This window comes from Bubalus bubalis, chromosome 9 (assembly GCF_019923935.1).
Source record: "Bubalus bubalis isolate 160015118507 breed Murrah chromosome 9, NDDB_SH_1, whole genome shotgun sequence".
Taxonomy (NCBI): domain Eukaryota; kingdom Metazoa; phylum Chordata; class Mammalia; order Artiodactyla; family Bovidae; genus Bubalus; species Bubalus bubalis.
Window position 1 is genome coordinate 8,198,914 of NC_059165.1, and position 27,819 is coordinate 8,226,732.

The 27,819-nt window shown below is 40.4% G+C and overlaps 1 protein-coding gene across 1 annotated transcript in view; it reads left to right on the forward strand.

Moving 5' to 3' along the window:
- Nucleotides 1–10,965, forward strand: part of LOC102410054 — a 119,451-nt gene extending 108,486 nt beyond the window's left edge. Inside the window, exons 11-12 of the mRNA XM_006056410.4 lie at nt 8,488–8,623; nt 10,553–10,965. Of these exons, the coding sequence (XP_006056472.4) occupies nt 8,488–8,623; nt 10,553–10,652 (236 nt within the window). The 3' untranslated portion in view covers nt 10,653–10,965. The remainder of the gene's footprint in view (nt 1–8,487; nt 8,624–10,552) is intronic.
- Nucleotides 10,966–27,819: the final 16,854 nt, after the last annotated feature.

Below are 27,819 nucleotides of genomic sequence, written 5' to 3' on the forward strand. Positions count from 1 at the left end.
GCAACTTAGCACAGTACATAGCGCACATTGGAAGATTAAATGAAGTGATTGCCATTAGAGTTATTTATAAAGTACTCTATACAAAAAGCTCTTTCTATATAAAATGTGTATATATTCATTAAATTATATATATTAATATTATACATTGTAATATATTGGGCTGCCCTTATGGCTCCAGCTGGTAAAGAATCTGCCTGCAATGCGGGAGACCTGGGTTCAGTCTCTGGGTTGCGAGGATCCCCTGGAGAAGGAAAATGCTACCCACTCCAGTATTCTGGCCTGGAGAATTCCATGGACTACAGTCCATGGGGTCACAAAGAGTCGGACACAACTGAGCGGCTTTCGCATTCACTTTTAATATATTACAAGCCATACATACAAAATGAATATGTAAACAATACAATTTAGCAGTAAAATAATTATTCATGATAAGAAAGATTATTTATCTTCTTAAAATTTTTGACAAAAAGATTACTGGTGTTTTATTTGCAGTTGGACTTTTTTCCCAAATGAATAATCCCTAAATAATGATGAGTATTGAAGATCCAGAATCTTGGTCATTTAATTTCCTTCCCCCCTCCCCTTCATTTTTAGCATAAATGCCTCTGTTTAATTAAGCTAGAAAGCCATGCCAAGTGGGTGATGATGTCCCCTTTCTTGGAAGGGTAAAGAGATACAAACTGAGCATCACTCTGTGGTCCTTTTCTCATCACTCAGGATGAACAGTAAATCTCCTTTACTAACATACTCTTTCACTTTGACAGTATTAAAGACCCAGAATATTAACCAACTATTAGGAAGTAGCCGGCATGCCTAAGCATTTATAAGACAGACTGTTCCTATGAGACCCAAATTCATAGCTTCAAGCACCTGGTACCAGGATGAGAATGAAGGCAAACAAACCAAGCCTATAAGGTAGTCATTGACTGGAGCTTTCATTATAAAATATCACTGCAAAAGTCTGAACCATTTTAATCAGCAAATCAATGAAGTTCACTTTCAAGAGATTGTTTCCATAGATACAAAGTGAATGTTTAGGTTTGATTGCTCATATTACTCCATGTTAACCAAGGGCTTCCAAACCCCTGGGGCCCAGAGACTGTTAACTGATTCCAAGAGTTTGAAATGGGAATGATAGCCCTTATTCTGAAAGGTCAGAGGAGGCCCTATTCAGAAGAATCCTCGTTGGACAGCTGGAAAACAGCTACTAATAAATGGCCTAAAAATAATAACAGTAAAAGTGAGTACAGGTTTTGTACTCACCACTCTAATAAGTGTTTTTACTTATTATTTCATTTAATTTCTATGACAATCCTATAAATAAGTTATTATCCCACCTACAAGTTTGGAAACTGATACTTAGTAAGGTTAAATCATTTGCCCATATTCCCTTAGCTAGTAAATGGTGAAGACAAAATTCGAACCTAGGTAGCCTAAGTTACAGGCTTCCCAGGAGGGACAGCGGTAAAGAATCTGCCTACCAATGCAGGAGACACAAGAGACGCGGGTTCGATCCCTGGGTTGGGAAGATCCCCTGGAGTAGAAAATGGCACCCCACTCCAGTACTCTTGCCTGGAAAACCCCATGGACGGAGAAGCCTGGTGGGTTGCAGTCCATGGGGTCACAAAGAGTCAGACACGACTAAGTACGAGCTCAAGGGAGCCTAAGTTACAGCAACAAAAGAAAAAGCAAAGAGTGAAATGCGAAAAGTTTCCTTGTATTTCACTCTTACTATTTCCCACATCTTTCCAGAGCCTTGGTTGCAGCCAGAGCCCTCTATGGCCTTGCACTTTGTCCCCAACCCCTTCTTTCTGGCTTTCTCTTCCACTCCTGTGTTAAAACACCCTGCATATTCCCCAGACACAGTCACCTTCTACCTGCTGAGCGTACCCCACCTCTTGGACATTTTTCTGACCCCATGTTTTTGCTTGTGTTAGTTCCTTACCCTGAAACATTCTCTACCTACTGATTCCCCAATATACATTGTCCAGATACTACCTGTCTTCCAAACATGTATTCAAACGCTGGCCATCTCTGCTAGACAACAATCCCAGATGGTCCTAAGCAAACAAAGCATCTCCGTTTCCTGGGCTTCCGTGCTCACCTATCTTGCAACACTTATCACTCTCTATTTTGTATTTTATCTCTAGTTGGCCATTGTATCTCTTCTAAGGGATTATGCACTCAGAGATGACTCTATTTTACGTATGCTTAATGAATAAATGAATAAACCACCAAAGGGATTCAGTTGGCCATTATTCCCATGAAGAATCATCCCCTCATTCAACAGCAGGACAGACAAGATTGTAAAGATGATTCAAAGGCAAAAACCAGCACTCAGGCCACCAGATGCCTGGGCTTTTGGCCATATCATACTCTTTTCAGCTGGAAGAAAACAACCAATTTCTACCTATTTTTAAGTTTTTTCTCTTGAAAATATTTCATGTGTGACTAATAAAAATATTTAATCCAAAGCCATTCATTCTTTCCCAGTCTTACTTCTCGAATATCCCATCCTTAATTTCTAGCCCAAATTATTTCACATATGAAATAATGCTCCTTACAGAAATTCCAACAGAAATTTTGTATCTAGGCCAGGTTATAAAACAGAGGCCTGTGGTTTCGGGTCTTTAATGACTCTACTCTTCCTGGAATAAAAAATGCCTGAGCATGCACCTTGTTCCAGGAGGAGTACTTTATGGCTACCAACTCCCCCCACCCTGCCCACTCCCACCCTGACAGCTGCTGGGTCCAGCTGGAAGCTCTCCCAAGGTTAATCCGCTGCTTACCCTTCTTTTTCCGAAGTAGTTTACCCTTCCCTAGACTTGAACTTTAAATTGAAGTTTATGTCCTTTTTCTAAGAGTCCTTTTCCATCTTCCTGTACATCCTGACTCCCATCATGACCTGAGGCTCACAGCCAGTGGTCCCACCCAATGAAACTTGAGATAGGATTCAGGTGAATCCAAATTTCCAGTGGGAGATTCCCAAAATAAATATGCCCCTCTCCACTGCTCACAAAAAGTCACTGCCCTGGCAAACCACATTTTCTTCCCCCCAGAGGACTGGATCATACTGCTCAAGTGGATTTTATGTTTGAATGTTTCCTATGTGTCCAGAACTTGGATAAGCTCTCTACGTCTATTGTCTAAAACTAATATTTGCAAGACATCCACGGCTGTTGGCCCATTGCAAGTAAGAAACTAGGGCTTGGAGACGTTAACGTGCCTTTGGTCAGCCAGCTATTCAGTGACAGAGACAAACTGTGAACAAATGCTACCTAACTCCTGTGCTCAAATGCTCTGCATAGCACTCCCTGATGGAAACTAGTCTTCTAAAAGTAGTCCTCACACTCCGTCAGTAATGCTGCACTCTGAACATTAGCACACTGATCATGATAGACAAGGTCCACCCAGTCCAACTGTTTAGCACAGTAACCACAGGAGTTAGGAGGACAGAAAAGGAATTTATTGAGAATGGCTGAAACCACATTGTATCATGAACACCACATGCACTAAAATGTTTAGTTTAGCTTAATCATATTATATGCATGGAATATAAATTTTTATTATATTAATAAAGATTACACAGAGTTCTAAGGCTCATTTTCTTTTAGATGCCACTAAAGAAATGACTTTGTGCTGGTCTGATCTATGATTCCGTCTTTACCTTTATTTTTCAAGCTCCACTTGGCTCTTGTACCTCCCACCCTGGTTTGATTCCTAGTTCTCCAGCCCTCTGAAGGTCATAACCTTGAAGCAGGCCTTGATTACCATTTATAGCAGTATTTATCAAAATGCAGGCTTTGATCCTGCATGCGTGATTACTGAGTCACTCAATCAGTGTAGTAAGTTGTGACCAGTATTTAAAACACAATGACATCAAAGTGAAAGTTGCTCTGTCATGTCTGAGTCTTTGCAACTCCATGGACTGTAGCCCACCAGGCTCCTCTGTCCATGGGATTCTCCAGGCAAGAACACTGGAGTGGGTTGCCATTGCCTTCTCCAGGGGATCTTCCCAACCCAGGGATCAAACCTGGGTCTCCTGCATTGCAGGTGGACTCTTTTCTGTCTGAGTCACCAGGGAAGCCCGAAACAATTCTAAAAAACAATAAAATTTAATATAATAGAAAATATCATGGTACATCACAATGTTTCACAAACTTTTGGTTTAATTGCATTAAAACATGTAGAGATCTATATTTATTACATCTTTAGATCACAGCCCAAAAAGTTGGGAAAAGTACTAACGTACAGAAACTCTCTGCATACATGCCTGTTTAAATGGTCGATTTCTGTGTTCAGAATCTTAGAAACAGAGTATTCAAGGAAGGTTCTTTACTTTCTATCACGGATAAGCATGATAATATGCCTTTGTAATATGCCTTCTTTGTAAGAAGGCTAAATCGTAATAACATTGTCCTCTGGCTCTAGCATTGTCCCCTGGCTGTAGCCTCTCAGTGACTTTACTGTTTTATTTCATTTATTTTATTATTTATTTATTCCATTGATTTATGTTCTTCATTAGCTAATCTGGGAGACTTCATATGATATTTCTTCTTTCTGAAGGTATCCATAGTGTTGGGGCCGGGGGGCTTCCCTGGTGACTTGGTGGTAAAGAGGTGGAAAAGGTGGTAAAGGCGGATGCCTGCAACACAGGAGATGTGAGTTTGATCCCTAGGTCGGGAAGATCCCCTGCAGGAGTGCATGGAAATCCATTCCAGAATTCTTGCCTGGAGAATCCCATGGACATAGGGTCACAAAGAGTTGGACATGATGAAGTTACAACAGGCACGCATGTAGTGTTGGAGGCATGACTTAGTCCTTGTGGCAGTCAGTTGCGATGCTGAGAGAATACAGAGGACAAAAAAGAGGAGACAGGGAGGAGATGACAGTGAAGTGAGGGGAAAGAGAAGCCTTGAGAGCCATGCTGGCAACCCTAGCGTCTAACAGGTTTTCCACGGGGTTTCTAACCCTGTTAGATGCTGGTCCCACAGTTTTTGTCGTTTAGTTGCTAAGTCGTGTCCAACTCTTTTGCAACCCCATGGACTGTAGCCCGCTGGGCTCCTCTGTCCTTATATTTCCCAGTTAAGAATACTGGAGTGGGTTGCCATTTCCTGCTCCAGGGGATCTTCCTGACCCAGGGGTCGAACTCATGTTTCCTGAATTGGCATATGGATTCTTTATCACTGAGCCACCTGGGATGCCCTAGTCCCACATTTTACTTTCAGCTAAATAGGCCTCAGATGTATATCTTGGGAGTTGGAAAAATAGCCCCAGTCAGTTAGGTCCCTGAGATCTTTTCTCACCATTAAGGAGACTGCTAGTACTTTAACAATGTGTATGACTGGCTGGCCTATGCCTGCTAATGCTGGAAAACCACTGTGATAATTCCAGAAGCCTTTAGTCAAATGCCTCTTCCTAGACCTGAAGTCCCTTGTCATTCACTGTACACATGATTTTTTTTTTTCTTTTTATCTCTCTCTAGCAAAAGCTGGAACAAATTGTGACTGTTAACTATTATTGTTTTTATTTTTAATTTGTTTTAATTGGACGCTAATTACTTTACAATATTGTGGTGGTTTTTGCCATACATTCACATGAATCAGCCATGGGTGTACATGTGTTCCCCATCCTGCCCCTCCCTCCCCATCCCATTATTGTTAAATAAATCACATCAAGGTCTGTATGCACTTCTCAGATATATTTTACATTATTGCAACAAATATATAGTTCTTATGAGAAATCTCTGTGCAAACATTGTGTTAGCTTGTTATTTATTGCCGCCACCCAATGAATGATCGCAACTAGCCCAATGAGGTCATTTGAAATGGGGTAATGGGGTTATGCTGCTGCTGCTGCTAAGTCGCTTCAGTCGTGTCCAACTCTGTGTGACCCCATAGACGGCAGCCCACCAGGCTCCCCTGTCCCTGGGATTCTCCAGGCAAGAACACTGGAGTGGGTTGCCATTTCCTTCTCCAATGCATGAAAGTGAAAAGTGAAAGGGAAGTCACTCAGTCGTGTCCGACTCTTAGCGACCCCATGGACTGCAGCCCACCAGGCTCCTTGGTCCATTGGACTTTCCAGGCAAGAGTACTGGAATGGGTTGCCATTGCCTTCTCTGAATGGGGTTATAGCTGGATGACTTTTATGCTGATCATTCCTACCCTATAACTGGTTAGCAAAGGGGTCTGAAACTTTCCTGTTTGTAGCAGACACCTTTGGACATGGCTGTCTGTCTGTTCTCAGAACGGGTAGGGACGGAGGAAGGTATTCTTATATGCTCAGACATATGAGAAAAGGAAATATAAGCAGGAAGATGGTAAAAACCAGTACATAATAAAAATGCCATGTGCTTCTGTTTGGAGCAGAGAATTAAAACAGTAAAATAACCCTCAGATATCTCCTTAGGTTTCCTATAGTCCTGAAATATCTAACAGATTGCTTATTCTACATCTAGTATATATCCCCAAACACACATCTATGGAAAAATGCGCACATGAATATTCGTAACAATGTTATTCATAATAGCTAAAAAATGGAGGAAAACTCAAATGTCCAAAGTAACAAATGGATAAATAAAATGCTGTATATCCCCACAATGAAATATCATTTAACAACAAAAAGAAATGGAGTACAATATATGATACAACATGAGTGAGCCTTGAAAACTGGCCAAGTGAAATAAGCCAGTCACAAAAGATCACATGCTGTATAACTCCATTTATATTAAGTGTCTCAGGAGAAAGAAATCTATAGAGACAGAAAGTCAGTTAGGATTGCCTAGGGTTAGCGTGGGGAAACAGATGGGGAGTGAGCATGGGTATGGAGTTTCTTTTTGGGGCGGTAACTCAATGTTCCAAGATTAGGTTATGGTGATGGTTGCACAACTTCATAAACAAACTAAAAGTCAGTGACTGTACACCTTAAATAGACAAGTATTGTGGTGTGTAAATAATAGCTCAGGAAAGTCTTATGTCTATCTAGCTCAAAGAAAGAAGTCATTCTCTGAGTTCAGTAAACACCGATAGACTGGGTCCTACTAAAAGAAAAAACTCTAGCCATTTCTGAAATGAATGCTTTCCTAGAGGTTAGTTCTAAAATGGACTCTTTAAATAAAAATTTTAAAAGACTTTAACATTGCATCTAAACCCCCTCTATAAAGTAAACAATTTCAAAGTCCAAAAGCCACTCATTCTGTTTAAAAAAGAAAAACTTGTGACTTTATGACAGTATATGTTGGTATCACATGTAGCCAAAAGAAAACCAAAAATGAGTCAAATTTTCCTTTCACAGTTCCTTATTATCATACCAGCGTAGAATGGTTATCCTGTAGTGTGGCAAAAGTCCAAGTTGCATTTTGGGATTCTCTTTGTTAGTATAGTACACGAAGCAGGCTGCTCAGATGGCTCAGTGGTAAAGAATCTGCCTGCCAATGCAGGAGACACTGATTGGATCCCTGGGTCAGAAAGATCCCTTGGAGGAGGAAAGGGCAACCCACTCCAGTATTCTTGCCTGGAAAATTACATGGACAAGAGAGGAGCCAGGTGGGCAACAGTCCATGGAGTTGCAAAGAATCGGCCACGACTGAGCAAGCACAGACCATAGCTCACTAAAGTGGCTTCTGGAGAGGTGGGGTTTGGGGAGTGAGAACAAGAGTTAGCAGTCACGAGAAAGAGAATTAAAATCTAATCATTGCTATTAATGATATGAGCTAGAGTATCTGCATGAGATTCAGGTTACCTCAGAACATCAAGACACAATAAACAAAGCTCAAGTGTTTTGACTTTTCAGCACCTTCTCCTAGACTGATGTCTTCCCCCTCCAATCCCAACTCCTAAATAATGTAAACAAAATTCTGGCCAAGCAATATATAACTGCTAAGATAGAGTCAAAGGACCACGGGAAAGAAATTATCTTGTAAAACCGGTCATTTATTCTCATTTTAATTCAAGTTGGCTCCCTCATATTACCCTGTGGGTTCATATTTTAGAAGTGCTTTGCATTTGCACAAAGGTGAGAATCTATGTTGGTCATAGAAACCTCTGGCAATCTTCGTTACTCCTCAGGATGCCTTAATGGTTCTGTCCAAGCAGATACTGTTTAATTTTTCCTCTAATGTAATTTTGTAGGTGTCAATCTTTGATACCAAGATATGTATTTCAAAATGTGTCCTTCAGGAACACACTAAAAAAAAAAAGCTACATTAGGCCCACAGTAACACGAAGCTAAATATTGAACATGTAATGAAAAGACTGTAAAAATGAAAAGAACAGGAAATCCAAACTTTGTTCCCGTCTTGCCATTAATAATTAGTGGATAACCTTAAATGATATATTTTTTGGAGTCTCATTTCTTCATCTGTTAAATGAGACACCTGGACTAGAGTTTTATTTGGAGACAAAATTTTCTTGACACCGTGTCAGAATTTTTCTCCACTTTACTCTTTCCTTTTTCTCCTCACTTGCTTTGTCCTTTCGCCCTCTGTAGGTGGCCTTTATCTACAAGGATACAGGGTGAATGAGCAGACCCTTAGTGTCAACCAATCAGTAATTGAACTCAAGCCTCCATCAGAAGAATTTAAGACTTTCTATTTCTGTGCAGAAAATAAGACAGAAAATCAACGGTAAGTCAAGGTCTGTGTATTTCTTCTTTGTTGGTCCTGACAAGAGCTTTCTAAGCAAACCCTTATATTCATTTTCCAACCTCAGCTCAACATCTTCTACTAAATATTCCCCTTTCTTTGCATTGTCCCTATAGTTAATATTCCTCAGGATTTTTTTCTTTCAATACACAGAAGATGATTCTTCTAGAAGTAATTTTTTTAAATGAGAAAGGAGTCCATAGTTCCCCCCAAGGCAGTAGCTAACTCAGGCTTCAAAATAAAAAATTCACTAACACTATAACCTGTAAATATTAATTTATTATTAAATAAGATATTAATTTTTCAATTCACAGATTGGCTGTTTCACCACATTTCACTTAACTCTTATTGATATGTCCACCTGGTCAGATGTTTGGTTTTGTTATAAGCAGTTGAAGGGCGTAGGACTTATCCATCTAAATGGATACGTTCAGTATCCAACTTGGTATGCACAAACGGGCACTTGTTTCATAATGATGCTGAAAAAAACCAGCAGGAGAACTAACAGAGACAAAACCAAGAAGCAGAGCAGGCACTTGGAGGACCTTCCTTCGTCACCCAAGTCTGCCTGACCTAACTGCAAGCCCCTAGATACTCGTGTTCACCGTCTCCCATTCCTACCCTCAACTGATGGTGACCATCCAGACACTGTCTTCCAGCTGTCTGGATAAAAGGGATCTAATCAAGAAGTTTACAGTGACTTATTATAACAAAGGACCGGGGAAAGCTTTCAGGACCATTTGTAAGAACGAGATTCATTGTTTTAACCCAAAGAGATAAAACTCCCAAAGTAGAATTTTAGGAATCTCCAGCAAGTGACCATTTGGAAAAGGGAAAAAGGACCTCCTTAGGCATTCCCCCATTTTGTAACCTTCCTGTCCCGCTAACCCCTAAGCAAGGGCTAGATGGGAGAACAATGACTAGAGAATTGCTAGATATTTCCCAAGATCTTCCTCAGACTTGTGCTGTATAATCTGGTGGCAGATTAAGATTGTTCTTTGAAGGCGAGCTTTAGCAGGCATATTAGAAAAAGGGCCAATGAAACAGAGTTAACTCCCAGCTGATAAAATTTATGGCTTCTCGAAGAGAGAAAGTTAAATAGTTGGGTCTCACTGCCAAATCCATGAGTGGATACTATCAAGAGGAAGCAATATTAAGTCATTAAAGAAATATTTCAAAGTAGAAGGACGACAGTTTCAAAGTGTGGTTTTGGGGACTCTGGTTCCAAAAGATAGCCCACTCGCAAAAAGCAGTAAAATAAGTCTAGGAAATGATAGAAATCATATTCAGAGATTTCTATCAATCTCAGAGAATCTGAGAGTATATTAATTCACTGTTTCCGAGACACACTGCTAAAAGGAATCCTGGGTGACTCCCCTTAACTCCCACTGCATAAGCTATCTGACTCAAACCATTTTTAAAAAATAATGCCTATTAACCACTCTTAGAATAAACATTATATGGGCAAATTCTATAATACATTATCCAAGAAAATGAAAGGAATGGAGAAGATGAGAGGGGAGATTTAACTAGAGTTTGCATTGGCTTCCACAATGTGACAAAGCACTATTTGGCCCTAACAGCAATGCTTGATCGCTGTACATTTGATCAACCAAACTTTAGAGAGAAACAGTAAAATACTAGTAATAGTTTTAAAAGTCCCGTAGCTTTGTTATACGCTCTTCTGGCCCTGTTATTTATATTAACTTTACTTCATAGTTATCACTGCATATTTCTCTTCTGGTGTTTTACCTTTTTGTTCAATCCAAAACATGAGGATCCTGGTTGCTATATTAATTTCAAAGTAAATATCCAAGAGAAAGAGCTGTAAAATAAATCAACAGACTTTGTAACACTTCGTGTCCCTGGAGAACAATTTTTTAATGAATTGTCCTGTACTATTACTTGCAGCTGGATTACAGCTCTGAAAATGTCCATCAAAAAGTGGCTTCCTTTGCACCAGGCTATTCAAGACTTCATGAACCGACCTCTAGAGGAGACCAGAATGTGACTGAAATCCTATCTTAAGAGAGAAGATCCACAAAATCACCACTAGCCAGTTACAAAAAGAAATAAAAACATTTGTCACTATATAGCTTTGCAAGTGAATGTTCCTCCGATATATTTAAATATTGTGATGGCTATAATTTTGATTTTGAACCAAAATACCAAAATACAATATGACATTCAGATAACTTATATTAACATCATTAAAAATTTCATGTTTTCCCCCTCAAAGCAGCACATGTTAGCATCAAAATATAGTATGCTGCATATCTCTGGCTTTTTGAAAGCATAAGTACAATAAAAGCTGATTTATTTTATTTTTCTTTTATATTCTTTGCTAAATATTCCACCCTGTGCTTTGGCTGTGGGCTTCCTAGAACGTCTGCAAGTCATGATGTGGGAAGTTGATATTTGGGAAATTTAGGCTCATGAAAAAGAAGTGGCTCAAATGAGCAAATATTTCAGCTAAACAAGGACCTTTCTGTTAGGTTATCTTAAAATCAAGTGACCCAAATGCCTCTCAAAATTTCCTGTATAAAAGAAAAGAATTATTGTTATAAGAATAAAACAAGGAAATAAGACTGAGTTTAGGGGAGAAAACTCAGAGGCATGGGTCATATTACCTGAATTGTCATCTGAATATCTATCACACAGCAAAAGGAAAGCACAAAATAAATCAAGAATGTTCTATTCTTTCTCCTAAATGTGAAATTCAGAGAAATTCAAGAGTGAATTCCAAGCACTGAGTTCCTTTCTAGGTGGAACAATCCCGGTATGCGTCCGAGATGCTGTGGTTCACTCAGAAGCCCCACACCCTCACTAATGGAGCATGGAACACAGCTTTCAGGGCATCCACCGGTCAGAGTCAAGCACTCTGGAGCAACTCAGTTCAGTTCAGTCTCTCAGTTGTGTCTGACTCTTTGCGACCCCATGAACCACAGCACGCCAGGCCTCCCTGTCCATCACCAACTCCTGGAGTTCACGCAAACTCATGTCCATTGAGTCGGTGATGCCTTCCAACAAGCTCATCCTCTGTTGTCCCCTTTTCCTCCTGCCTTCAATCTTTCCTAGAGTCAGGGTCTTTTCTGATGAGTCAGCTCTTCGCATCAGGTGGCCAAAGTATTGGAGTTTCAGCTTCAACATCAGTCCTTCCAATGAACATCTAGGACTGATCTCCTTTGGGATGGACTGGTTGGATCTCCTTGCAGTCCAAGGGACTCTCAAGAGTCTTCTCCAACACCACACTTCAAAAGCATCAATTCTTCGGTGCTCAGCTTTCTTTATAGTCCAACTCTTACATCCATACATGACCACTGGAAAAACCATAGCCTTGACTAGATGGACCTTTGATGGCAAAGTAATGTCTCTGCTTTTCAATATGCTGTCTAGGTTGGTCATAACTTTCCTTCCAAGGAGTAAGCGTCTTTTAATTTCATGGCTGCAATCACCATCTGCAGTGATTTTGGAGCCCAGAAAAATAAAGTCTGCCACTGTTTCCACTCTTTCCCCATCTATTTGCCATGAAGTGATGGGACTGGATGCCTCATGATCATAATAAAAACTTGGAAAACTTCATAAAATAATTGTATTTCGGAACTCACAAGGACCTAACAGCTCAGCCTCTCTTCCTTGTGGCTGAGGCTCAAGGAGGTCATTTCCTCCTGAAGATCTCAAACATCAATGATGGCACAATGGGTGCTGAGCCCTGGAGCTGAGACCAGGTCTTAACCCCTCCATCCAGCATTGTCCCCACTCATCCTACAGCCCCTCTTTGTGTGCAAGAACGTGGGGGGTTTCACAGAGATGGTGCGACTACCCACCTCTCAAACCTGTGGGATGTGTCTAGTCTTGGAGAACTGAAAACCACTGATTACAGAAATAAATCATATTTATGTTTCTAGTCTCATGGAAGGCCTTCACGTTAATTCAAGTTACATCCTCTTCCAGAGAATCTTAAATGCAAAAAAGATTCAAAACTCATGCCATTTTTCCTACATGTTTCACCTCTGTCCCTCCACCCATAAGACCAAACTCTTCAAGTTAATGGCTACAGTTTGCAGCTGTCGTTCAACACAACTCAGATAAAGGAGGCTTATGAGTGTGTGAACATATCCAACTTGGTTCCCATCCTACGAGAAGTTGCCTGAATGAACTCATGCCTTAACCGACATGCCGTAGTACTCTGACCAACTTAATACCATAATCTGAAATATTCAATTAGCAATAACAGATAGCCCTCTGTTCTGACAGTGGTCCCTTTGTTCACCAGCATTTGTCATGATAATAATGAGGACTTTCAGCAGGGGCATCATCAGTAATGTTCCTGTCCAAAACCTGGAGCTCACACATCCTCTCCCCAGCGGAGCCCTCCGCCTTTCTGGAGCCCTGCCAAGGAATGCACAAACTGTGCCGTTACCAGGCATCCAGCTAGTGGCCACAGCCAACTGTAACACTGGCATGAAGCTTTCCCCTTTAGGAGAAACATAAAAGCAACTACCTCAGTAAAATGTGAATACCGTTTTCTCAGAATTAAGCAATCATGTAAATCACTTGAAAGTGAAAGGTATAGCAACATTCAAAGTTCAGAGCTACTCTTCAAAAACGACTGCAGTTATTCCTGGAAGGTTCTAGAGATCTAAAAAATCCAAGACATATTAACTAAAAAGTTTTATGTGAGCATTTTCATGTGGAGAGGATTTTATGTGGTTATTAAGGGATAGGTAACTCCCAAACAACTTTTTAGTTCTAAGACTAAGAACATATCCCAAGATCCACAAGATTTCCATCCTCAATAGGAATATCAGGGAGGGAAAAGTACAGACCAGCCGTCTACATAAGCTCTATCTGATTGCATATTTTAGGGTCAGTCCACCTTTTAGCAAATCAAGGAGAGTTCCCCATTGGCCCAAGGGTCAGTGAGTCAATAAAGGTTCACTGAGCACGTTCTGTGGGTGAAGTGCCAGTTGCCACCAGTGTGGTACCGTTCAGGAGAGGCAGAATAAATTGTTCAAAGCATGCTCTCTGCAGCCAGAGGGCCTGAGGTCAGCTTCTACTGTGCCACGTCCCGGCTGCGACCTTGGGTGGATTACTTTAACTCTCCCTGTTTGAGTTTCCTTGTCAATGAATGGAGACACAGTGTCTGTCACACGTGCTTACGAGAATTAAATGAACAATGTATGAAAAGCACTGTAACAGTGAGCAGCCCCAGTGAATCCTCAATACAATTATCAACATCATTAGCAGGAGATTGTCAGCTCGTTATATACAGATCTCCCACCTCTGTGGACACCTTCAGAATAAAATGCATAGTATCTCTTTCACTTCATTACCTGAAGATGGAGAGAACGGAGGTGAGCGCCATCTTCTTTTTTAAAAAATTTTTATTGGAGTATAGTTGATCTATAATGTTTCCTTCTTTAATAGAGAGGGCCAAATAGTTTCAGACTTTCAGAGCAGCATAATATTGCCTATTTGGAGCCTCTAGGACTCACCTGCAGTTGTCAAAACTCTGCTAGCCCAACTCCTTAGTAAATTTGAAAGATTTCCCATCAGCAATCCCAGAAGTCCTAAGTTAGGCACAAATTATTCTCAGAAGGTCCCTGCAGGCCTAAGTTGGGCTGATCTAACACCAATTCTTATTCCACCTCATCTGTTGACGATGTGCTACTCTAAGGAAAACCCCTGGACTGTTCTGTACTTGGGAATTACATTTGGTAAGGTTAAATTAATGAAAGGTCCCTGCCATGCTCCCCTGTCCTTCAGTATCTCCTGGAGTTTGCTCACATTCATGTCCATTAAACTGGTGATGCTATCCAAGCATCTCAGTCTCTGCTGCCCTCTTCTCCTTCTGCCCTCAATCTTTCCCAGCATTAGCATCTTTTCCAATAGGTCAGCTCGTCACAGCAGGTGGCCAAAGTACTAGAGTTTCACTTCAGCATCAGTTCCTCCAATGAATATTCAGGGTTGATTTCCTTTAGGATCAACTGGGCGGATCTCCTTGCAGTCCAAGGAACTCTCAAGAGTCTTCTCCAACACCACAGTTCAAAAGCATCAGTTCTTTGGAACTCAGCTTTCTTTATGGTCCAACTCTCACATCCGTACGTGACTACTGGAAAAACCACAGCTTTGACTATACAGAACTTTGTAGGCAGAGTGATGTTTCTGCTTTTTAATACACCGTCTAGGTCTGTCATAACTTTTCTTCCAAGGAGCAAGCATCTTTTAATTTCATGATTGCAGTCACCATCCATAATGATTTTGGAGCCCAAGAAAATAAAATTCATCACTGCTTCCACTTTTCCCCTTCTGTTTGTCAAGAAGTGATGGGAATGGATGCTATGATCTTAGTTTTTTGAATGTTGAGCTTTAGGCCAGTTTTTTTCATTCTCCTCTTTTACCCTCTTCAAGAGGCTCTTTAGTTCCTCTTCGCTTTCTGCCTTTAGGGTGGTATCATCTGAAAATCTGAGATATTGTTGATATTTCTCCTAGCAATCTTTATTCCAGCTTGTAATTCATCCAGCCCAGCATTTTGCCTGATGTACTCTGCATAGTTTAAATAAGCAGGTGACAACATACAGCCTTGTCATACTCCTTTGTCAATTTTAAACCAGACAGTTGTTCCATGTTCAGTTCTAACTGTTGCTTCTTGACCTACATACAGGTTTCTCAGGAGGCAGGTAAGGTGGTCTGGTATTTTCATCTCTTTAAGAATTTTCCATAGTTTGTTGTGATCCACACACCAGGAACTTCTCTGGTGGCTCAGTGGTAAAGAATCCGCCTGCAATGCAAGAGACACGGATTTGATCCCTGGGTCAGGAAGAACCCCTGGAGAAGGAAATGGCAACCCATTCCAGTATTCTTACCTGGGAAATCCCAAGGACAGAGGAGCCTAGTAGGCTACTGTCCATGGGGTCGCAAGAATCGGACATGACTTAGGGACTAAATCACCACAACCCATCTCTCCAGCTAACTACTACTTGTTTCATTATATCAAGGACCTCAAAATGACTTGAGGAGTCCATCTATTTAGTGAGAGCGGAAGTCAAACCAGCCTAAGGACTTCTCCATGAAGTACTTGGCCCTAAATTATATATGTATATTGTTGGTTAAAAAATATCCCTTCACATTGTTTCCAAAACTGTCTTTTTAGAATGGAACCCATTCCTGAACAGAGAATTTTCATTCAGTGATCTTGACATGCTATGAATACCTTGTTGAACATGTCAACAAGGTTCTGAATATACTAATAGATTATTTGATCAATCATTTGAAGCATAATGTGGAGGATCTCACATTTGTAATTACTCATATAATGACTCAGAGAGGTAGGAATATACCTCTTTTACTTACTATCTTCCCTGAGGCTAACACAGCATCCAGCATACCTTAACCATTCAATATTCATACAGTAAAAACATAAATAAATGAATTCCAATTATTAGTTTTATTACAGATGAAAATTAAATCTGCTAATTTAATTCTGAGTTGCATTAGGACTTTATAGAAAGATAAGATATTAATATATTGTATTAAGATTAAGATATTATTTGTGCACTTAGTCACTCAGTCATGTCCGACTCTTTGTGACCCCATGGACTGTAGCCTGCCCGGCTCCTCTGTACATAGGGATTCTCCAGGCAAGAATACTGGAGTGGGTTGCCATGTCCTCCTCCAGGGGATCTTCCAAACCCAGGGATTGAACCCAGGTCTCCCGCATTGCAGGCAGACTCTTTAACATCTGAGCCACCTGGGAAGTCCTAAGGTATGAAAATGATGAAGAAATTGTGACATATTATAGAACCAAAAGGCAAGAATGCACCTAAGTGGCAGTCTCAGTGGGAACTGAAGCATAAGAAGAAACCCAAAATATCTTCTGTTTCTGCTCTATGGCTTTTTGTGTCACTTCATTCTTATTTCTCTCTGCAAGTTGACTTTGGTGGACACAGAGAATGAATATATGAATTTTAAGTCAAAACCCAAAGGAGAATCATGGCCTTTTGACAAGATGCACACATGGAGATTGCCTAACCTTCACATTCATAAAGTCTGTGGCTAGAGGATGGGGTAGAAAAGGCTTCCTAGAAATCATAGCTAGCATGAGCATCTTAGGGTGAGGTACCGGCATATCATTAGTAACAGTAAGGGCTTACATAGCAGCACTGACAGAAGAGCAAAACTAAAAAAGCGATCTTCCCTCTTATCCAAGATGAGATATAGGAAGGAGCCATCCTAGTTTAAAGGCACTTGCTACCACGCAGAAGTATACTGTGACTTCACTCTCAGATACTTTAAAGTTGTATTCCTTAGCTTGAATAATGGGGTCCAGAATTGATATCTGGGGACTTCCCTGGTGACTCAGACAGTAAAGAATCTGCCTGCAATGTGGGAGACCTGAGTTTCATCCCTGGGCTGAGAAGATCTCCTGGAGAAGGAAATGACTACCCACTCCAGTATTCTTGCCTGGAGAATTCCATGGACAGAGGAGCATGGTGGAAACGTTGTGTCCCTTACCTTGAATGACGGGATCCAGGATTGATATCTAGCCATTTGCTATTCAAGTTAAATGTCTATCAGAGTCTTGAGTGATTAGGGTGACCATATAATTTAGCTTCCAACTCAGGACATTTTGAGAGGAGATACTATTAATAATTATGCTGAGACAATGGATGTAAGCAGGAAATGTCTCAGGCAAAGTGAGACATATGTCACCTTATGAATAATGTACAAACTGGTATTCTCCGCTTCCTCACCCACATAGAGGAATATGATTTTAGCTGACAGATTCAAAGTTTGTATTCAAGTTTGTATGTTCTCCCTGTGAGAGAATAATTTCTATTTTTCAATACCAATTCCAACAAATTGAAAGAGACTGATTACTCATGACCAAGGAGGTGGGGTCACAAGATAAGAAAGTAGATTCTTATCTACTGGTAGCATTATTTTGCAGGTAACTCGGCAATCCTAACCCTATTTCTGTTTGGAATGGAGTAGGGGGAGGAAGCATTGTATTTCCAGAAAAATGGAGACTTGGGGAAGCCAAATGTTGGGATTTTATCCTACTTAAAAAGTTGCTTGGGGCTGGTGCACTGGGACGACCCAGAGGGATGGAATGGGGAGGGAGGAGGGAGGAGGGTTCAGGATGGGGAACACATGTATACCTGTGGTGGATTCATTTTGATATTTGGCAAAACTAATACAATTATGTAAAGTTTAAAAATAAAATAAAATTAAATAAAAAAAAAAGTTGAATGATATACAAGAGTCCTAGAAATGAAAAACATCCCCATCAGAATGACTATACAATGAGCTCACCTGCTGTAATGCTGTAGTGCTTACAAAGGTCAGGAGATTCCTGTGTCAGAGACAAAGGACTTTACTACTCACAGCAAAAGCAGCCACTGCCCACCACTGTTAAGCTGGAGCCTGCTGCATTGGTTCCAGCATCACCAACTGGCCATACTACCTGCAGTAAGTCATTTGGTTTTTCAGAAATTTAGTCTCCTCACTTTTATTTTTGTGCTATGTGGAGCCTAAAATGGGTTTTAAACAAGTTGACTTAGGCAACAGTTGAGAAATTACTGTTTTTCCTCAGCTTATAAGAAACAGTGGAATCAATTATTCTGTACTTTTAAAAGGTTAATATGTTACACAGCAAATCACTATATAGTTTGAGATTTTGAGGATGGTATGAAAAGTGAAAGCGTTAGATGCTCAGGCATGTCTGACTCTTTGTGACCCCATGGACTATAGCCTATCAGGCTCCTCTGTCCATGGAATTCTTCAGGCAAGATTACTAGAGTGGGTACCCATTCCCTTCTCTTGAGCATCTTCCTGACCCAGGAATCAAACATGGGTCTCCTGCATTGCAGGAGAATTCTTTACCATCTGAACCACCAAGGATGGTAGTTATCTGTAATTAAAATTATAAATATAAAACCAGAGACTCCTTTTGGTGGTGTACGTGCTGTTGCTCAGTAATGTCCAACTTTGCAACACTATGGACTATAACCAGCCAGTCTCCTCTCTCCATGGGATTCTCTCAGCAAGAATACTGGAGTGGATTACCATTTTCTTTCCTCCTCCAGGGGATCTTCCCAACCCAAGGATCAAACCCGCATCTCCTGTGTCTCCTTGCATTTGTAGGGGGATTCTTTACTGAACCACCTGGAAAGCCCCCTTTTTCTGGACACTATTCATATCTACTACTGTGGGCAAGAATCCCCTAGAAGAAATGGAGTAGCCTTCATAGTCAACAAAAGAGTCCAAAGTGCTATACTTGGGTGCAATCTCAAAAATGACAGAATGATCTGTTTGTTTCCAAGGCAAAACTATTCAATACCACGGTAATCCAAGTCTATGCCCCAACCAATAATGCTGAAGAATCTGAAGTGGAATGGGTCTATGAAAACCTACAAGACCTTCTAGAACTAACACCCCCAAAAGATATCCTTTTCATTATAAGGGACTGGGATGCAAAAGTAGGAAGTCAAGAGATACCTGGAGTAACAGGCAAATTTGGGCTTGGAGTGCAGAATGTTCAAACTGCCGCAGAATTGCACTCATCTCATACGCTAGTAAAGTAATGCTCAAAATTCTCCAAGCCAGGATTCAACAGTATGCGAACTGTGACTTTCAGATGTTCAAGCTGGAATTAGAAAAGGCAGAGGAACCAGAGATCAAAATGCCAACATCTGCTGGATCATCAAAAAAGAAAAAGAGCTCCAGAAAAATATCTGCTTTATTGACTACACAAAAGTCTTTGACTGTGTGGATCACAACAAACTGTGGAAAATTCTGAAAGAGATGAGAATACCAGACCACCTGACCTGCCTCCTGAGAAATCTGCATGCAGGTCAAGAAGCAAGAGTTAGAACTGGACATGGAACAACAGACTAGTGCCAAATTGGGAAAGGAGTATGTCAAGGTTGTATATTGTCACCCTGCTTATTTAACTTCTATGCAGAGTACATCATGAGAAATGCCAGGCTGGATGAAGCACAAGCTGGAATCAAGATTGCCGGGAGAAATATCAATAACCTCAGATATGCAGATGACACCACCCTTATGGCAGAAAGAGAAGAGGAACTAAAAAGCCTCTTGATGAAAGTGAAAGAGGAGAGTGAAAAAGTTGTGTTAAAGCTCAACATTCAGAAAACTAAGATCACGGCATCTGGTCCCATCACTTCATGGCAAATAGATGGGGAAACAATAGAAACAGTGGCAGACTTTATTTTGGGGGGCTCCAAAATCACTGCAGGTGGTGACAGCAGCCATGAAATTAGAAGACATTTGTTCCTTGGAAGAAAAGCTATTACCAACTTAGACAGCACACTGAAAAGCAGAGACATTACTTTGTCAACAAAGGTCAGTCTAGTCAAAGCTATGTTTTTTCCAGTGGTCATGTATGGATGTGAGAGTTGGACTATAAAGAAAGCTGAGCACCGAAGAATTGATGTTTTTGATCTGTGGTGTTGGAGAAGACTCTTGAGAGTCCCTTGGACTGTAAGGAGATCCAACCAGTCCATCCTAAAGGAAATCAGTCCTGAATATTCATTGCAAGGACTGATGCTGAAGTTGAAACTCCAATACTTTGCCACCTGATGAGAAGAGCTGACTCATTTGAAAAGACCCTGATGCTGGGAAAGATTGAGGGCGGGAGGAGAAGGGGACAACAGAGGATGAGATGGTTGGATGGCATCACTGACTCAATGGACATGACTTTGAGGACAGGGAAGTCTGGCGTGCTGCAGTCCATGAGGTTGCAAAGAGTCGGGAATGACTGAGCAACTGAACTGAACTGAAATCATATAATGCTGGAATCAAACTTGACCCATTTATAGAGCTCCACCACTGTTTTGATTTAGCAGGAAAGCAATGAAGTGTTATGTTGTGAGTGTGAGTTTGAAACAGGAACTCTCCTGGGTGAATGCCTTTGAACCACACCAAATCCTTTCTTTTGCTAAAATCCCCCCTCAGACTTTCCAACTGATTATACACATTTGTCCTTTATGCTTCATCGGTTTCTCAACTTGTAGATAAAAATAAAATGTTTTGCTCAGTGAATCTGTTCAATTGTAGTCACTGTAATTATGACTTTATTTTTAAATGATCCATGTGGTATTTTTTATGCTGTATAATAAATTAAAAATTTGTTTTGGGGAATTTTACTCTATTTTTTGTAGCAGCATAAGGTAACAGTTTTGCTCTACTTTCAAACAGACTTTTCACTCTATCTTCTCTCACTGTCCTCTGGAGTGTTAATTACATGTGAAATCTGATACTAATTGGACCAATTGTTATATATAGCCATACTTCTTTCAGAATTATTATATTTACCATATTTATTTAACTATAGATTTCCACAAAAATATAATAATGATGTTGTTTTCCGTGTCTCCCCCTCCTTATTCTCATCAGAACATCTTCCTGACCTTTTGAAGGGCATTCATGTGTGTGTATGTGTGTGTTTATCATATTTTTATAAAAAATTTTTCTTAGTAATTTCTAAGCCATGAGGTGACACAGACATTAAATTTTATGATAGAGTTTCAACTGAACAAAATGTCCCTTAAAATGCAGTAGCAAAAAAGGAGGTTCTCTTTCCACTATAGTCATGGAAAGCAAAGTATGAAAAACTGGATGTTTCTCTTTCTCCTATGGCACCCATTTTTCTATTCACAACGGTGATGTTTTTACATCAGGAACAGCTAACACCTGGTCCCAGATGCAGTAGTAGCTTAAAGTTGTATGCACATCGGTTTCAGCTATAGAAATTTTAGGTGTTCACTCAGGCATTACCAGCGAGGTAAAATTTCCAAAATTTTACTAAGAATGTATAAACATGCCATGTCAAATCATTGTTCCATCATATCCTGCTACAGAGTCTAAATGCTTTAGAAACCAAGTAAATTAAATTTGGCCACCTGACAAACCTGTATGAAATCTGTTTATTTGCTCATGCACATTTGTAAAAGCAGCAATGTCATGATCCAATAGATAAATATTCAATTTATGAGGTAAAAAAATTTGTGACCATAGCATCAATATATTTATTCAAAGATAGAATTAGTTTTTAAGTGTATTCAGATTTTTAGCCTCTGTGATGATTCATTTATCATGACTGAATGATAATATTCATTCATTCTCAATGTGTGTTAGACCCTGGGAAACATTTACCTGGTATACAAAGTCTCTGGCCACATTGAAGAGCTGATCTTCTAGTGTAGCAGCTTGGCAGTAAGTTAGAAATAAAATAAATCAGTGAATTAAATATATATAAAAGGTGATGAGTACAAGGGAAAAAATGACCAGTTTATTCTGAGAGAGAATAAAAATGATGACATTAGACAAGAAAGGCCTTTCTATGAAACTAAGACTCAGTGCTTGCTTTGGCAGCACATACACTAAACTGAGACCCAGAAGATGAGAAAAGTCTCTTTGGAAATAGTTGCAGGTCTTGTGGTTCTGCTGGAGCAAGGAAAACAAGTGAATGATCAGAAAATGGACTATTGATTAAAACAGTTTGCTGATCATGGGGTAGGAGCTCTAGGACACAGTGGTGGCCGAGGGAGAGTGAGTTAGACTGGCCACAGTGCACAGAGCTCAGAACAGGGATGAGGCAACAGCACAGACTGGAGGGGCTTGGGCTTCATGTCACCATGGAAATGAACTGGGAAGACAGGCATAGTTAACTGCAATATATTCTGAATTAAAAGTAAGCATTGTTTCAGCACTGCGGTCTCAAATATTTTGTTTGGTGGTATGGCATCCTACCACCAAAGAGGTGGCAAAAATACACAGAAGAACTGTACAAAAAAGATCTTAATGACCCAGATAACCACGATGGTGTGATCACTCACCTAGGGCCAGACATCCTGGAGTGTGAAGTCAAGTGGGCCTTAGGAAGCATCACTATGAACAAAGCTAGCAGAGGTGATAGAATTCCAACTGAGCTATTTCAAATCCTAAAGGATGATGCTGTGAAAGTGCTGCATGCAATATGCCAACAAATTTGGGAAACTCAGCAGTAGCCACAGGACTGGAGAAGGTCAGTTTTGATTCCAATCCCAAAGAAAGGCAATGCTAAAGGATGTTCAAACTACTGCACAATTATACTCATCTCACATGCTAGCAAAGTAATGCTCAAAATTCTCCAATCTAAGCTTCAACAGTACCGAGAACTTCCAGATGTTTAAGCTGGATTTAGAAAAAGCAGAGGAACTAGAGATCAAGTTGCCAACATCCACTGGGTCATAGAAAAAGCTAGAAAATTCCAGAAAAACATCTACTTCTGCTTCATTGACTATTCTAAAGCCTTTGACTGTGTGGATCACAACAAACTATGGAAAATTCTTAAAGAAATGGGAATACTAGACCACATTACCTGCCTCCTTGAAGGCCAAGAAGCCACAGCTACAACTGGACATGGAATGATGGACTGGTTCAAAATTGGGAAAGGAGTACATCAAAGCTGTTACCTTGCTTACTTAACTTATATGCAGAGTACATCATGAGAAATGCTGGGCTGGATGAAGCACAAGCTGGAATCAAGATTGCCAGGAGAAATATCAATAACTTCAGATATACAGACAACACCACCCTTATGACAGAAAGTGAAGAGGAACTAAAGGGCCTCTTGATGAAAGTGAAAGAGGAAAGTGAAAAAGTTGGCTTAAAACTCAACATTCAAAAAACGAAGATCATGGCATCCAGTCCATCACTTCATGGCAAATAGATGGAGACACAATGGAAACAGTGACAGACTTTATTTTCTTGGGCTTCAAGCAGATGGTGACTGCAGCCATGAAATTAAAATATGCTTGCTCCTTGGGAGGAAAGCTATGACCAACCTAGGCAGCATATTAAAAAGCAGAGACATTACTTTGCCGACAAAAGTCCATTTAGTCAAAGCTATGGCTTTTCCAGTACTCATGAATGGATGTGAGAGTTGGACCATAAAGAAAGCTGAGCACCAAAGAATTGTTGCTTTTGAACTGTGGTGTTGGAAAAGACTCTTGAGAGTCCCTTGAACTGCAGGGAGATCAAACCAGTCCATCCTAAAGGAAATCCTGAGTATCCATTGGAAGGACTGATGCTAAAGCTGAAACTCCAATACTTTGGCCACGTGATGTGGAGAGCCAACTCATTAGAAAAGACCCTGATGCTGGGAAAGAGTGAAGGCAGGAGGAGAAGGGGACGACAGAGGATGAGATGGTTGGATGGCATCACCGACTCAATGGACGTAGGTTTGAGTGAACTCCGGGAGTTGGTGATGACGGGGAGGCCCAGCGTGCGGCAGTCCATGGGGTCACAAAGAGTCGGACGCGACTGAGGGACTATAACAAATGGCATCCTAAGCCAACTGACTAGTTAATAAAGCACTGCAGCTCAAATCTGTGATCACAAAATTTTTTCATCATTATTTTCAACTAATTATAACAATTTAAAAATAAAACGTGATAAATTTGCATGACATTTTTCTGACACTACCTAATACCTCTTGTTGGGCTGAACATTCAGTAAGAGTAGAACTGGGTACTAATGTATTTTGACTCCCTACTGGAGTCACTCCCTGGAGTCGCTCCTGGAGGCTCCCGTGGTGGCTCAGTGGTAAAGAATCCACATGCCAATGCAGGAGACATGGGTTTGATCCCTGGGTTGGAAGGATTCCTTGGAGAAGGAAATGGCAACTCGGTCCCATATTCTTGCCTGGAAAATCCCCATGGGAGAGAAGCCTGGGGGGCTACAGTCCATAGGGTTGCAAAGAGGCAGACATGACTTAGTGACTGAACAACAACAACCACTCCTGGAACCTTACCACTGACAAACACACTGTCAAACGATGGTTTTAGGATAACAAAGTATTGTGTGCTAAATCACTTTTTCTTTACGCAAAGCTGGTTATCACAAAGTTGGCTCAGTTGATTATTGCCAATGCTGATGGTTAGTAACTGAGTTAGATTTGCTCTCTTCCAAGTCCTCAAGTGGTACTCCTAAAACAACCAGTTTCACAAAAGAGCATGTCTGTTGTTATTGTTAAATTATCTGCCATTACAAAATAACTCAAAGCACAATTCCTAAAATCACAGGTCAAAGGGTCATACTCAAAAGATGTTTAGTACATTCTTTTTTCATGTAGTAAAATTTTTGTATCATACTAAAACATCAACATTAAAAAATGTATGTGACTTGCTGGAATCATAAAGAACAACTATGATGAAAAAGAGAAACAAATACCCAGCCTTGACAGTAAAGAATATTGAGGCTTCAATTATGTTAAAAGCAGCCCTATCATATATATGATCACTAACATGACCCAGAAAGAACTGCCTGGCCATTTACAGGCAAATGTGGTAGAACACAGAGACGGTGATGGCACCCCACTCCAGTACTCTTGCCTAGAAAATCCCATGGATGGAGGAGCCTGGTGGGCTGCAGTCCACAGGGTCGCTACGAGTCAGACACGACTGAGAGACCTCACTTTCACTTTTCACTTTCACGCATTGGAGAAGGAAATGGCAACCCACTCCAGTGTTCTTGCCTGGAGAATCCCAAGGACGCAGAAGCCTAGTGGGCTGCCGTCTATGGGATCGCACAGAGTCAGACACGACTGAAGCGACTTAGCAGCAGCGGCAGTGGTAGAACAGGAGGAGAAAGGATCACGTTAACCAATTCATTTGAAGTTTCCATCTTCCTTAAAAAAATAAGAGTGAAAAGAATGAGTTTTTTAATCTTTACTGTCAAGACAAAGAAACAAAAGTCTGTTAGAAGCTGGAAAAATCTAGGTGTCTGGAGGTTACCTAAGAATAGGAGAATTAAAGACATGAGCTCCTATAAACATAGAAGTAATAGTCTGAGAGGCAGAGATTTTCTTAGAGAACCCAATAACAGAGCAAGGAACTCCGGTAAACTGTAGAAAAGCTTGTTTAAAAGGGGTGACCTCTCGAGAAATGCATTAGGTTACCTTTTATTCTCCGCTAAAGAATTGAAGTCAGCTCACTGACAGAGCAAACTGAGAGCACAGTCATAACATAGTGGGCCTTGATGTGTCTAAAGAAGATATAACCCCAAGGACACTGTGACTTGGTCACCAGAAGCAATGGCTGTGTTATTGCATATGACAAGGTATCCAAATGGTTTCCTCAAAATCCAAAGGCCAAAGAATTTTGGAAGCTTTCCATAATCACACCAGAACACTCTGAATTTGGAGTAGAATAGACTTCCCTGGCCCCAAATGACAAGCTTGTTTTGCTTCCAGAGGACATGATTGACAGGAGATATTACAAGTTTAGGCAACAGAGGTGCAAAATATAATAAGTCATAAATGTGTAGTTCTAGAGAACACTGACCTTCTGGTCCACGAAGGGATAGCAAAAGATTGTCAATCACTTTTTTGGTTGGGAAGAAAGTACAAATCCAGGCTCCCTGCATCAAGGATCTAAATGTCTCACCATTTCACTACAAGAGTAGTAGAAAAGAAGTACTTTCCATGGTACAGTTTCCGTGTCAAACTCCAATCCAACTAAGAATGTCCTTGAAAGAAATAAGGTCCCCAGGGTGGTGGGTACTAAGAAGTCTAGGCTAAACTCCACCAGTCACAAAGTTATCTTTAACCAGAACTTTTCAGCCATACATGGTGAAAGAGGCTGAAGATACTTAGGTCAGAAGAGATGGCATGGTGGTGTTACCAGTTTCCTACTACATGTTCACATCACTGAAAGAAGTGATGTGAACGGTATTAATTTCCCTTAAGATGTCCCTGAGTCAGAGTGATGCAAAGCAATGGGTACCAAAAGAAATAAGGCCATCACATTCTGAACCAAAGTAAGCAGTTTTGTCTCTAGTCATAATAGCATTGTCCAGTAGGTAGCCTCTAGCTACATGTGGCTATCGAATACTTGAAATGTGGCTGGTAATGTGTTTATAGTACAAAATACGAACTAGGTTTAGAAGACCTGGTACCCAAAAATGTACAATAATTCATTAATAATCTTTACATTTACTACATGTCAAAATTATACTCTATTAGAGATATTGGGTTAAATAAAATATATTATTAAAACAATTTTACTTCTTTTTAATTTTTAATGTTACTAGAAAATTTTAAATTACGTACGTGTCTCACAATATTTTTCTATTAGATAGCACTGAGTTACGGCTGCCATATGGTCCTGATTGAAACAGATGAAACAGCCATGGCGATAGGAGTTTCCTCTTCCAGGAAGTCTTGGCTGGAAACAGCCTTACCACATAGTCTTTGTATCACTAAGAAGCTGATAGCGAAGGCTGTACTTTTCCAAGGTGACTAAGAAACTAGGAAATCTGTGAGTCTGCAAAAATTAAACTGCAGAGCTATGAAATAAACTATTCATGTTGGAAACTGTAAGGGCTTTTAAAAAAACAAGAGAAAAAGGGCTCAAAGAATCGTGGGCATACACATCACTCACACAGATGTACCAAAGATAATCAGTGTGAGAACTGTGTGAACTCAGATATAGAAACTAAAGTGAGACACACTCCAGAATGCATAGGTAATCATGTTGTAGGCATGCTCCCACAGAAACCAATCCCAACAGTGAGAATTTTGCTGTGAGATAATGAGGATTAGCTTGCCCTACATCTATGCTTGTAGCCTTCTGGTGTTCCTTCCTATAACACAGAGACAGAAAGCGGAAGAGTACCTCTCCTAGACTCTATAACAGCTTGGCTTCTAGATGTGAGTTCGGTTGTATCGCAAATCATCGGAGAGTAAGTCACTGATAGGACGTGCCATCACACTCACGAAGCTGATGTTCACTTCCTACTACCGAGGACATTCTGCTATACAACCACAACACAATCATGACAAAAGTTAACACTAATACGTTACCACCAGCTAATCCTCAGGCCCCACTGGAGTCTCACTAATTGTTTCAATAATGTCCTGTATGGGATCCACTTTAGAATCATGCACTGCATCTAGTTTTCTTTATTCTCTTCCCATTTGGAATAGTTCCTTGACTTTCATGAAAGAGGCATTTTTGAGGTTTATAAGGTCATTTGTTTTGTGGCATTATCTTCAATTTTGGTTACTCTGATTTTTTTTCACAATCAGATTAAAACAACACAGATAAGAAGCTGTATTCTCATTTCACCCTATCAAGTGGCAAACAACATATTCCCACCATTGCTAC